The sequence below is a fragment of the Lagenorhynchus albirostris genome, chromosome 20 (assembly GCF_949774975.1).
Source record: "Lagenorhynchus albirostris chromosome 20, mLagAlb1.1, whole genome shotgun sequence".
Taxonomy (NCBI): domain Eukaryota; kingdom Metazoa; phylum Chordata; class Mammalia; order Artiodactyla; family Delphinidae; genus Lagenorhynchus; species Lagenorhynchus albirostris.
The window spans coordinates 40,908,073-40,921,914 of NC_083114.1; the positions used below are offsets into that span (position 1 = coordinate 40,908,073).

General features: G+C 55.2%; 1 protein-coding gene across 1 annotated transcript; it reads right to left on the reverse strand.

The window, feature by feature from the left end:
* Nucleotides 1-779: 779 nt before the first annotated feature.
* CAVIN1 (caveolae associated protein 1) lies at nt 780-13,715 on the reverse strand. Its single transcript, XM_060136148.1, has 2 exons — nt 13,068-13,715; nt 780-3,215 (listed from the first exon to the last, which is right to left on the reverse strand). Exons 1-2 carry the CDS (start codon nt 13,536-13,538, stop codon nt 2,514-2,516), a joined length of 1,173 nt encoding a protein of 390 aa, XP_059992131.1. The 5' UTR covers nt 13,539-13,715; the 3' UTR covers nt 780-2,513.
* Nucleotides 13,716-13,842: the final 127 nt, after the last annotated feature.

Consider the following 13,842-nt stretch of genomic DNA (forward strand, 5'->3'; position numbering starts at 1 on the left):
GTCCGCACGCCACAACTACTGAGCCCACGTGCCCTGGAGCCTACACGCTACAACTAGAGAAGACAAAAAACCCGCACGCCACAACTAGAGAGAAGCCCACACACCACAACAACGAGCCCGTGCGCCACAACGAAAAAGATCCTGCATGCCTCGACAAAGATCCTGTGTGCCGCAACTAAGACCCAACACAGCCAAAAATAAATAATAAAATAAATCTTAAAAAAAAAAAAAGTGCTGCCCATCCCAGGGCTGTGGGGAGAATTAAATATGCTGTGTGGTTATGACTGGCATCTATACCATGCACTGGAATCCCTTCTCTCTGACATTCAGGCCTCTGAGTCAGGGCCTCTGACTTTTCCTCTCCCCTAGACTGCCTCCTCTAGGTCTGATTTGGCAGCGTGAATCTGAGGGAAGCTCAGGCTGAGTAGAGTTAACTGGGTGGGTCTGGAGGACTAAAGCTCTGACAGCGAGAAGCGGATCTAGACAGTGCAAGATGATAGACACAGTTAAACAGACTAGAGCCAGGCTGCCTGACTTAGAATCCCAGCTTCACAACTTACCAGCTACGTGGCCTTAGACCAGTCACTGTGTGTGTGTGTGTTTTTCCATTTCTAAATGGGGATGATAACAATACCGCACCCCCACTCCCCACCCAGGTAAGTGAGGCCCGTTTAAACCCAAGGTCCTCTCTCTCTCTCTTTCCCTCCCTGGTTCCCTCCTGTCCTCCTGGAACTCATCCTATGTGACTGCCTTCGGAGAATACAATCCAACACAGATCCTTTTAGAAAAGCAGGTTTATTGGTCGGGCTGCTCACCAGGACACAGCAACACGAGAGGCTCCCCAGAGCCCACAGGAAACTCTATCTGCCCACAACTCAGGCCCCTTCAGCCCATCAGCACCAAGGGACCTCGTCCCACAATCCCCATCCTCCCTCAGCCAATGTGTCTCCAACCATCCAGAAGAAAGAAGGGAACCAACAGGAAAAAAAAAAAAAAAAAGCAAAGCTTTGTATTGTAAAAAAGATGTGTCCCCAGGCTCCCTCCCTCCACCCCTTAAAAACAATTCGCTGCGATTCTATAATGCAGAGCAGAGAAGATAAAGCACAGGAGGTAGGGGGCAAACGAGGGAGCCTTCAGCCCTCCTCTTCCGGCTGTGACTTGGGGGTGAGGGGGTCTGTCCTTGCTTCTGACAAGCCACCGTTACTGGGGAGGAACAGGGGGACTAAAGTGTCCTGAGGAGAACCTGATCAGAAATCAGGCTTTTGGACTGGAAGCAGCACCCCTCTCAACCCAAAGAGTCAGGAGAGGAACCCACAAGGAAGTCCTGGCAAGTTCTGCAGCTTTATTATAACTAGCTCTAGGGAAGGATCTTGAGAAGAAACTGCCAGGAGTGGGCCAAGTCTGGGCTGCTCTACACACAGGAATTCTATACTCTCCTCCCCTCCCCTCCAGCTCTCAGCCTGGTGGCCTGGCCTTTAGCACCTCGTTCTTTTCCCCGTCCGTCTCCCTCCTACCTACCAGCTCTCCGCAGCCTGGTGCTGCCCTCTTCTGGGACCCTAATTTTTTGGGTGTTGAGAAACGGGCTGCCCCTGGAGCACCATGCCCAGTGGAGGCATGGGGTGAGGCTTACCTCTCTCTTCTTTGGATCGCGGATTTCTCACATTGCCCTCCCTTCTTATCCTGAAAATGGTCCTGCTGTCCTCGGAGAACCCCAGTAAGATGGGATTCTTGTGCTGTGTTTCTCACGCTGCTAATGGACATTCTCTTTTCACCCATTTCCACCTTCTACTATTTCCTGTTCTCTTTCAAAGCCATAGCCACGTGCATAAACAGTAAATGCCCCCCGCCCCCGCTCCCCAAGGGCTCTGCCTGGCTCCAGCCTTCCTTATTGGCACCTTTTGCAGATACAGCCTGTGCTAGACCCTCATCCAGGGTCACGGCTCACTCTGCCCTCTCTCCCCCGACACTGCCCCAGATGCTCCCCAAAGCTGCTTTCACATCCTTCCAGTATGGGGTCTCCCATGTGAGCAAGGGGCCTCTTCAAGATTCACTCTTCCCTTTCACGGTAATTTTGGCTTTGAAGCCGCCAGGGATCAGGATGAGAAAGAAGAGCTCAGTGAGCAGGAATGACAGCAGCTGGGTGTGAGTGTTACGGAGAAGTGCGGGGAAGGCAGCCTGCCCAAGGGGGGCCCAATCATGGAAACGACAGCAAGTTCCTCTAGAATCCCCGACTTGGATCCCCAGGACGTGCATCACCGCCCTCTGCATTTCCACCCAGCATATGCCTAAACTGGGGCTGTCCATGGGGCAGGCTGCCTCCCCCTCCCGTCTTAACAGCCGTAAGACTCAGAGGGGTGCTACTTGAGGGGAGGTGTTCTCAATTTAGAAATATCCCAGCCCGTTTGGGGCAGAGAGAGAATGCGAAAGAGAAAGTTCGGAGAGAGAAAGGAATCGGGGCGGGGGCGGGGAGAGGCGGGGCGGCGCGGCCTCCCGGGCACAGCCCCGCGCCCCGCTCAGTCGCTGTCGCTCTTGTCCACCAGCACGGCGTCCGACTCCTCGGTGATCTCCAGCAGCGTGTGCACGTCGGGGCTGCTCCCGCGCAGCAGGTCGGCCGCCTCGCCGCGCTCCGCACCGCCCTCCTCTTCGTCGGCGCCTACCTCCACCATCTCGGTGGCCTTCAGCACCTCTACCTCGCCCTCGCGGATCTTCTTGACGTGGAAGGTAAATGGCGGCACCCTGTAGACCGCCGTCTTGGAGCGCGCGTAGACCACGTGATCGGGCGTGAAGGACTTCCGCAGCTTGTCTCGCGAGGTCTTGAGCTTCTCCCGCCGTTCGGCGGGGACGAGGCGCGTGCCCAGCTTGTTCATGCGCTTCTCCAGAGTGTGCCGCGTCTTCTCCAGGTTCTCCTTGGTCTTGAGGCGGGTCCTCTCCAGGTTCTCGCGGGTGCGCACCTTGGTCTTCTCCATCTTCTCCTTGGAGAAGGCCTTCTTGAAGTCGTCCACGCGCCGCAGGCCGCTGCGCTTGATGCGCTCGGCGCGCGACTCCTCGATGACCTCCTCCACCTCCACCGCCTCGTCTGACGACAGCTCGAGCACCGCCGCGTCGTCCTCGGGCCGCTCGCCCTCGGCCAGCTCGTCGCCTTCCTTCTCGGGCAGCGCCTCCGACTCTTTCAGCGACTTGCCGATGCTCACTTTGGCCGGCAGTTTCACTTCATCCTAAAGGGAGATCAGAGCGAACAGATGAGGGGGCAGAGCCGGAGAACTGGGCGGGGACTTGGGGGGACGCCGGGCGAACCCGGGGCTGGGCGGTGGCACCCGTGATCCTGCGGAGTGCGTGGTACCCGTGAAATCGGCCTGGACTTGCTCGCCGTTGTATCCCCAGCGCCTGGCACAGAGCTGGACACCTCGTGGGCGCTCAAGAAATATGTACTGAATGAATAGTAACTATACAGACAGGGCGAGGAGGGAACCGAGCTTCGGATCGGAGTCTGGCCTATGTTTTCGCACTTCAGTTAAGTATCTCTGCGGCCCTCCAACCGTCTCCTTGAGCCCTGCGACTGCCCATTTTAAACCAGTCCTTACCCTTTGCGTCCCAGGGACCACAACTTAACTTTGGAAATGGGCAGAGCGCCCTCTGGTGCACTGAGCCCCGCACTGCCCAAGCCAGGCCCAAAACCAAAGGGCAGAGTCGGTTTAGGTTGAGGGGTGCGGGTAGGGGGACGAGCTCACAGTCAATCTCAGGCAGCCCCCAAGTAGGGTAACTTGAAGGCAAGTTTACCATAAAGGGAGTGCGTTTCCCAGACTTCGTATCATTTCAGAAGAACCAGTATTAGGGAAGCAGAGCTGTGGCCCTATCTCCCTCCCCCGCCTCATACTGTTTGGCTCCACCAGTGGACATTCTCCACCCTCAGGAAGAAATTGAGGAAAGAGGAGGAAGCTGGCTGGGAGCCAAGGACATGTTTTCTTCCCAACCTGGACGTTTCTTCTGGTTCTGACGTCCCTGCCTTGGAATGGAAGGGAGAGATTGCTTTTCCATTCTTGCTCTTTTCCCCCCCAAACAGGAGCTCAAGGGACCAGGAGTAGGAGGGCAAGAGATCCTGGAGCTCAGAGCCAGTTCTTCCCTCTTGCCCTGGGAACACCTAGCACCAGCACTGCTTTCCATTCCGGGAAGGTTTTCCAAGATCCTGACTCTGGACCAACATTTCAGAATCTCAGGATCACCTCTCACCAGAAGGTAGGGGAGATTGAGCACAGACAGGAAAAGGGGACATAACCCAGAATGTAAACAGGCTCTCCTCTTTGGCCCAGACTCTCTTTAGGGACTTCCTACAAAGGAATGATAGGCAGTACTTTTTCTAAAGGGTTTTCTAAAGATTGTTTCGCAGAATTGTAAGAAAACCCCATCTGAGAAAAATGAGGCAACACGAGCTGACCCGTCCCATGAACACACACACACACGCACGCACATACACGTATACGTTGACTGCTTGGTATCTCTGTACCACCTGCTACAGAAATTCCTTCCCCACCCCCAACCTCTTTCCTCTTCCCTCCCATCCACATCCCCACAGAGTTTCCTGGTTTACATTGAAAACTAGGAACACCTCCTCCCAACTTCCTTCCCTCCCTGTCAATATTATTAGCAGGGACAAAGAGGGAATGCTGGCTCCACCTCTTCTCCCAAACTGGGCACCGGCTCTGCTGGGCACCAAGCCACCTCAACCTCTCGTTACTCAACTACATCTCCCAGCAGGCAAGGTGACCAGGGCTCAGGGCATGCTGGGACTTGTAGTCTCCACCTGCCACAGCTGGCTGGGTACTATCATGGGCATCCTGTGGCAGTCCGTCCATCCTCTGTTTCTTATCACTCATGGAGGCATTGAAGGGGTGTTTTCCTTGCTCTGAGTGTAGGAGGGTCCCAATCTCTCTTAGCAGTCCCTCTGATTCCCAGTTGTACCCTTTGGGTCTCCCTTTTGCAATCACTTCTCCCTGCCTGCTACCCGAGTGCTCTCTCTTACACACCATGTTAGGACTCTCTATCATCTAAACTCCCGGCTACTTCTTCATCCATCTCCACCCAGAATTTACCGGCAGCCCTAGTATCAAAAAATGTCAGCTCTGATCTCTCCTTCACAGCCTCCTAGTCTAAAAACCCACCCACGCTCCCCGACGTTTGAAGGAGAATGCCTCCTTTCACTAAGCTCAGACTATGTGGATGAATTAAGGGAAGGATTAAGCTTGATGGGTGGGAAGTAGTCAGGAAACAGTCCCTGCTGCTGGAAAACAGATCCACGTTGTCTCCCTGCCCCACACCAGCACCCCTGATTCTCCCCTCTGCTCCACTCCAACCCATAAAGGCTGAGCTGGCTGGTTTTCCTGGCCTCTGGCTTCCTAGATAAAGGTCTTTGCCAGCTGAGTTTGAACGTGAACAAGGCTGGGGAGAGAGTTCCAGACTTCTTGTAGCCAATCGTGTCTTCCTAGTGCCTGATGAAAGGTCTCAAATACAACATCAGGGAGCAATCCCAGTGAGGGGAGGTTTATTCCTGGATCTGGGGTTGTCTCCCCCCAGTCCAGAAAGGTACTTGGAAGCCATTCATTGTAGGCTTCCTCCAGAGTGATGGCTTACACCAGAGGAGCTGCCTTCTTGGTGGAAGGTCAGGGGATAGGGGAAGAAACTGTTTGACCTAAGTCCCGGATAATATCCAGTGGATTGGCGCTGGAGAGGATATACCACCATGACTTTAGCTTTTTGCCTCCATTAATGGATTTTGTCTTTTCTCCCCATTTCCAAGCCAGGTTTTCCCTATGACTCACAGCTTTGGAGTGCTGTCTTGGGCCCACCCAGTTGGCCTGTTGCTACAACAACCAGCAACACAATCCCAAAACACCTCCCCCAACCCTGGGCACAGAGGCTGGGCACCCCTGTGCCACCCCTACTTCCCTGGCAGAGCTCCTAAGCTAAAGGAGGGGCCTCAGGGTGGCAAGGAGAGAGAGCTCTGTTTGTTCTGTTTCTACATTTTTATTAAACAAAACCACCAGTCCCAACAGGCTTGGTTTCCAGAGTTACCTTTAATGACCAGGTCTGAACAAAAGCATGCACAGCTTCCCCTGCCCCCCACCAAGCACACACAGCTCCCCAACCCAGGAAAGTGCCAGTCCAGGATGAACTTTAGAGGAGCCCCAGGATGGCTTCCAGCCCCTTCCTCTCCACTCCCTAACCCCATTATATGAACTTAAGATCCTCTGACTTAGGAAGATTTTTATATTATTATAATTTAATTGAGCACCTACTATTTGCCTGGTCCTTGGCCAGGCACTTCACATTTGTCAGGGAGAATGGACAGGTGTCATATGGCTCTGGGTAGAGCCTCTCTTGACTTAGTTCTGTACCCAACCACTGCCTGTGAATGGCCAGAGAAGACATTGCAGAGGTCATTCAGAGACCCAGGATCTGGATCTGCTCAGAGACCATGTTAGAGGAGGGTGCAGATGGGGAGAGGTGAAAGAGAGGGCAGTCTTAAAAACTCAGGACCTCCACTTTAGGTTGCCAGGACAAGGGGGTGAAAGACACTAAAGGTAGAAGGGTCCTTCTTTTCTGCTATAGCGTGATTCTCAACAGGGGGCATGTTGCCCCCAAGTGGGTGGAAATTGGTTCTTGCGGGGGAGGGCACAAATCTTAGATATTGCAATAGTTTGTGGGGCTCCAAAGAGTCCTGATATATAGTATATCTGTAGTGTTAAAATTTCATGGGAAATAGATAAGTAATGAGAACCTGTTGTATAAAATAAATAAAGTAAAAGAAAATTCAAATAAAAAAAAATTTCGTGGGGGAGAGGACAATTAGGGGAAAAAAATGTCTAAAAGGACTCCTTAGGAGAATGATATTAAACAAACAAACAAAAGGGTTGAGAAACACTGTGCCATAGGGAGGCCAGAGCCAATGAAAATGTGCCCCCTTCTGGCCTCCTGATTGGCAGCTTTTGGGTGCCCCACCCAAGGCAGGATCTGGCAAACATAAGGGATCTCTTTGCAAAACACTTTCTAAAAAAAACTGGAAAAAAATAAGCGTCAATGTTTTCCCGAACTGTAGAGAGCGGGTAGAGAGGGCACAGAACAGACCCCAGGCCTGGGCTTCTTGAGGGCCCTCTCCAAAGAGGCTTTGAGCCAAACTGGTCTGTCCCTGAGGAGGAGGCAGAGGGGGAGGGGAGGGGAGGGGGAATCAGAAGTGTGGGCAGTTGCAGGCTATCTCATGCAGGCAGCCGTGGGTGCAGCTCAGGTGTGGTGTCTGGAGCATCGACCGTTAAGACAGAAACCAAGACGTAGGGATGGCCCTTCCCATCACCTCCCACCCCATTGCCTGAACTCCCCATAATGAGAGAGTGTTTTCACAATACCCATCACCCAGTCACAAGGGGCAGTGGCTTGGAAGAGACCAGCCACCCTGGACTGGCCACTGCTAAGCAGTGAGCTGGGGGTGGACTGGGCGTGTGACACCCCATGCCCACGGCCCCATGTGACCCAGGAGACCCTAAGTACCCCCACCGGCTGTTGGCTCCTCTGGGGTGGGCAGAGGCCCAGGCTCTGGGTAATAGGGCAGGGTCCTAGGTGTCTGGTCAAAGGGTGGGAGCTCAGGCACTGTCTCAGGCTTCAGGTCAAAAGGCTCAGTCTCAGGCAGAAGGTCAAAAGGCACGATCTTGGATGTGGCCAGGTCTGAGGGTACATTCAGCTTCTTCTTGGGCTAAGATGAGGAAAAGGGGTTTAAGTGGCGCTTGGGATGGGTGTGGACGGAGTTGGGGGAAGGAAGCCTTGGTTGGCATGCAGAGTTGGGGCTGGTGAGTAGAGGGGAGGGGAGCACACAAGGATTAGGATGGAAAGACACCACAGTTTAAATGCTTCAACAAGAGGGCCCCAGGGCCGAAAGGGGAGGGACAAACCCAGGCCCATGAATTAATAACCACAGTTTAATCAGAACCACCTCCCTGCCTCCCTCTAGAATCTTCCCCAGTCCCATCCTTGGCCTCCTACCTTCTACCCCGACCCTGCTGTGGTCGTGGGATGATGCTGTTGGAGGTTGCAGTGATGGGGGAAAGAAGCTGCTGGGGGCGGGGAAGGAGTTTTCTAAGAGGCCACTTGTTAGACTCCAACTGGGGAGTCTCCAAGGAGTAAAAGAGAAGGCAAACAACTTCACTGTCTTGAGTCAGACGCTGCTGATCCCAGTTATTCCCCAGGGCAGACTGGGCACGGGTGCCGCCCCGGATAAGGAGAGGGAGAGGCATGGGCGAGGGACATCCCGGCTATTTCCCTTTGGCCACATCCCCACCTCCTGCCTCCCTTGCCACCCATCCCCCCCACCCACTTATAGGCCATCAGACACCCAGATGCACAGAGAAATCAGGATCAAAAACAAAGCTATTGATATTTTGGGGAATTCTCTGGCAGTCCAGTGATTAGGGCTCTGCACTTCCATTGCAGGGGGCATGGGTTCGATCCCTGGTTGGAGAATTAAGATCCTGCATGCTGCGCGGTACGGCCAAAAAAACCCCCCCAAAACCAAGCTATTTTTATAACCAGTGGGCCTATGTCCTGAGGCACCCAGCAGCAGCTCCCAACTCTCCCTCCTGAGTGGCTGAGCTGCCACTCTTGCTTTGGACAATCAGGAGAAGTCAGGGGAGAGGGATATTTAGGGGCACTACCAGACTCCAGCGACAACAGTGTTGAGTAAGGCGTGCAGCCACAAATACCCAAAGAAGCAGGTGCCCACCTTCCCTGTAGGATACAGGGAGAAGGCGTGAGTGGCAGGGAGGCTGAGGAGAAAGGAGCCAATGTGGTCCTCTCTTAGCCAGGGGACACCCCTGCTGGCCAGGGAGCTCCACTCCTTATACCCAGCACCCCTCTCCTCCACTGCCATTGGTGACCACACATTGCCTCTGCTTCAGCACCATGAGGCTGAGCAGCTAATGACCACCAACCTTAGCCTCTCAGCTCACGCTGCACGTGCGCGCGCACGCGCACACACGCACACACACACAGCAGCCCCGGTGCCAGGACTGTGCAACTATCTCCCTCAGAGAATGAAGGAGCCAGAACTAGCTTAGGGCTAGCCTCCTCCCTGATTTCTTCTGCACAGCCCGGGAACAGAAGGGGGAGGCCGGGAGCAGAAAGTGTATCAGCAGAAGGGGTACACCTGGGCTCTTGCCCCAGCTTTGACCCCCAATCACTTGAATGACAGTAGGCAAGTGACTTCCCCTCTCTGGGCCTCAGCTTCCTCCACTACAAAATAAAAGAGCTGAAGTTGATTATCTCCAAGGCATCTTCCAGCTCAAAAGGTCTACAGTGACAGAATGATGAAATAGTCACAATGGTATGGTTCAAAATAATAGAACAAACCACCACTCATCTCTGCAGTTGGTTGCCTAGCAACAATATTCCCTTTCCCTATCAGTTGCGCACTCTGTGCTGTCTCCTCCCTTTTTGATTTTGACCTTTACAATAGTCAGACTTTATTTGCTTTAAAAAAAAAAATCAGAGAGAAGAATATGATTTCCTTTGGTCTTAGGAATACGTCTAAGAATATGCTCCCATGCTCCCTGCTTTGGATCCAGTGACCAGGAAAAACAAACCAAAGCTAGCTCTTTGGAGGAAGGGTATGGTAAACACTCTCTCCATTAGGCCACCGGGGTACGGGGTGAGAGGGACCAGAGCCCCAATTTGGGAAGAATTTTGGACAAAAGTGTGGGGTTCTTCTGGAACCAGATAGCCCTGATTTGCTTTGAGTCCAGGAAGGAGCTATAGGTTGGGTTAGGATTTGAGGAGGAGAAGCCAGCAGGCCCTCATTCCAGTCCTGGTATCCTCCCCTTTAATGCCCATGAGCCACCTAAGCCCTTAAATGCTTCCTGGTCCTGTCCTCAAGCACTTGGAGCAGGTCTGATGGGTCCATGGGTAGGACCCGTGCCTCATCAAAACTGCCTCATCAAAACTACTTCAGAAAATGTTTAGCCTCCCTTTCTGGATTCTAGAGGAACTCTAACAATATCCAAATTAGTCGTCGTCTGGGAGAATTGGCTTCTTAATGACCACAGCTCCTCCTGTTGCATGGTGCCCACAGTCGGCCTGATCTTCCCAGCGGTTCTCAGTCCACTACCCCTAGCTACTAGTAGAATTCACTTCTCTCATTCACTAGCTGTTGCCTAATGAGGTGTCACCTGACAGGATGGGATGCCAACTGCTAGTTTTTGTTTGGGAGACAGGAAGGGAAATGCCAAAGAAGGACAGTAATGACTCAGAAGTGGGTTCAAGGTGAGGGCCCTGATATCCTGTGATGGGAAGGGCTGAATTTCGTGTGTGTCTGTGTCTGTGTAGGGAGGTGTCAAATGCAAACATAACCCGTGAAATCATTATGTCTAGCAGGTCCCTGAATCTGGGTGGGGTCACACAAGGGATTCCCTCCTTTATTCCCCAGGAAGAAGGTGTGGGAGGCCAGGTGGCTCGATCCCACAGCTGAGGCCTTCCCACCCTTTCATGCTCCCTCCACCTTACCCCTCCTTGCCACATCACCACCTCCCACATCTGCAGTGGGGAATACCGTACCACTTCCCCTGCTCCCACACTGGAAAACTCACATCATCCCAGGAGGCCTTTTTCCAAATCTCTCTGCCTGGCCACCCAGACATCCTACCCCCTCAGCCTGAGTTTATCGTAAATGTTGCTGCCCCCAATCTTCCCTATTAGGTCTGCCAAGGCCCAGAGCTATTTTTACCTCATTCTCTTCCCAGGCCTGCAGATCTCAGGGAGGAGCAGCCTTCAACTTCCTCCAGAAGCTGAGTACTCCACCCCCTCGCCCCCACCTGGAACATCTGCTCTGCAACTCAGGGAAGATTCCCTGTTGCTGGAATCTTTTCCTTACCTCTGAGCTCCTCTGTGGGTCGGGACCACTTTAGGTATTAGTTATTTCTCCTGTGGTTTGGGGGCTCAGGGTCCCCAGCTTGAGCTATTCCTTCTCCCTCAACTCTCTGTCCCCCACTGACCTTGATGCAGTCAAAGCCACCCTGTGATTAGACCCCCTCCCCACGGCACATACACAATATACAGACACACAATCCGTGCCAACTGCCGAGAGGCAGTAACAGAGACACGCCATTGGCCTCTGCACAGAAGTCTCTCTCCATACCTGTCCTCTCAGAATCTCCATCTTTGACATAAGGAGGTTTACCTCCAGGCTGAGAATTTTCCCAGGTTCTGCGGTCTGGGACATTTCAAGTGAGAAGGGTCACCCATCCAAGCCCTACATGGCTCCTCTCTACCACACCAGGCTCTGGAGAAAAGACAGAGCTGGCTTGCTGCCCCACACCCCTGCCCTGTTCTCCTTGCTTTGATGTACCCCAGCACTAGGCAGTTCTCTTTAAAAGTCACACCACACATACACACACACACACACACACACACACACACACACACACACACACACACACACACACACACACACACACACACACACACACACACACACACACACCCCACACACACCATCCTACTTCCTCGGAGCAGTTAAATTAAGTAGAAACAATTCTGGGCAAATATTTTCTATCAGATAGTGCTATATGGGGGAAGCAAACTGCTTAAAGGCCAAGTACCTCTCAGGAGGAGTCCCTGGGCGCTGGTGGGTTGGGGGAGCGCCACTTCAGCCTCTGTCCCACCACCACCTCCTCAGATAAGTGTCAGCTCACGTATGTCTACTGCCCCCAAACTTGTCCCAGTCTGCATTTCTCTTAGCTCCACCACACTGACCAAGCCAAGGACCTCACCACATCCCTGATGGTCACTCAGAACCCAGCGTACCAGGGCCTCTGGGCAGTCAGTGAAACCACAGCTTCCTGACAGAAGTCCTCTCCCTGGGGGGATGTGGGAAATCTGGCCTTCTTTTCTTTCCATTCCCTTCGGTAGGGGCAGGAAGGGGAAGAGGGGACATAGACTAACCCTTCTACCCCCACGATCTCACCTCCTTGGGTGGGAACATCAACCAGGCCCGCGGGAAGCAGAGAGGAGGCAAGGCTGGGCACATTCCCACGCCATCAAAGATCACGGAGCGCTCGGCTCAGACCCACCCCTAATGGGATTGGAGAGGCAGAGTGGAGAGGAACAGCAATGCTGAGATTCCCAGGTTTACATGGGGTTAGGATACAAAAACTCCATGTTCGTCCAGGCGGGAGGAATGGGGAGAGGTGCAAAGGAAGCAACAAGCTGTCTGGGCGGAGCCTGGGGCGCGCCAACCTCCCGCCGCCTGTCCTCCAGCTCCTCGGCCGCCCCCGCAGGCATGCGGGGTGACTCACCGCGCCCAGATCAAGGGGCCCCGGGTGTGGGGAGCTGTCCCCTCCCCTCCACCAGACCCTCTAGCACTCCTCAGGCCGCGGGCCACCATCCCGCCGGCTGCTTCCAACAGACTGACGGTACATGCACGCCGCGGGCTAGGGTGTCCACAAGGGCCGAAAGTGCCGCGAGGCGGGAGCAGATCGCAGCGAGGGGGCGGCGTGGGCGGCCTAGGCTGATGCGGGGTCCGCGGGGGCGTGCTGGCAGTCGCGTCCCTCGCCTGGCGCAGCCCCCGCGGTGCGTGCCTGAGCCCTGAATCACCCGCTATATCGGGCGGGCAGCGCCGGAGGCCCCAAACACGGGCCGCGCCGCCAGTGTCCGTTTACAGGGGGCCCCAACGGCCGCCAGGCACCGCGGCTGTCCCCAAAACTTCCTCCAAGTAGGAAGACTTTTGACAGAGCCATGTCGGGAGCGATCTGCGAGGGGCAGTGTCCCCGAGTCCAGCCCCCTAACTCGGTTCCGCTACGCGTTTGACACCAGAGGGAGGGGCTGGGTGAGGGAGCGCAGGATGCAGAGCGCGCCCCTCTGCGCTCCAGGAGCCCGCCGCCCATCCCACTCCACCCCAGGAACGCTCGCTGGAAGGAGGGCGGGTCCCCCGAGCCGGGCCAGGCTGGCGGGAGAGCCGCGCCTCGGGTAGGTCCCCCCACCCCAAGCCCCGGGCGGGGGACGGCGGGCCTCTGGGCGGGGTCCGCCCGCCAGCTCACCTGGTAGATCATGACTTTAAAGTTGCGGCGCCGCAGCAGCTCGGCCTCGTTGACCTCCAGCTTCTTGATCTGGCCGGCCTGGCGTTCCAGGCTGCCGCGCACGGTCTTCACGTTGACGCTGACCTTGCGCACCTTCTCTAGCAACTTGCTCACGGTGTTGCTGGTGGTAGCGTGTGCCTTGCCCAGCTTGCTTAACTCCCCCTGTATGCTCTGCACGGCGCCCTCCATCTCCGCTTGCCGCTCCTCCAGCTGGGCTTGGGTCAGCTGGATCTGGTCGACGGCGCCAATGATTTTGTCCAGAAGGCTCAGTACCATCACGCCGTTCACCTGGTCGGATTTGATCAGCTCCTCAGAGCCGGCCCCCGACGGCTCCTCCGCCGCCGGAGCCCCCATGGTGGAGGACCCCTGGTCCCCGGCGTCGGGGTACCCGGGAAGCGGCTGCTCGATGATGTGGAGCTGGGTGTCCTCCATGGCTGCCCGGAGCCGTGCGGGGCCGGCCGGGTGGATCTGGAGCTGAAGCGGGAGACCCGGAGAAGAGGAAGAGCGGGAGGGGGCAGAGCGAGAGAGAGCGGATAGCGGAGGAAATTCGAGCCGCGTCCGTGCGCACCGGGATGGCGGCCAGAACTGTGGGGCGGGGGATCGGTGAGTTGCCCGGCTCCCAGGCCAAATCCCGGAGTCTCGTCCCCCATTGGTTGGCTCGGCCCCAGAAAGGGAGGGACCGGGGCAGAAGGGGAGACCGATGCTAGGGAAGGGGGGGCGACCCAGGGAGACCCAA

What these genes read in the sequence shown, in the direction of transcription:
- CAVIN1 (XM_060136148.1), bottom strand. Translation starts at nt 13,538, where the DNA reads ATGGAGGACACCCAGCTCCACATCATCGAGCAGCCGCTTCCCGGGTAC. An exon ending in TTAAAGTCATGATCTACCAG is followed by an intron (nt 3,216 to 13,067) that starts GTGAGCTGGCGG and finishes ATCTCCCTTTAG; the next exon opens with GATGAAGTGAAACTGCCGGC.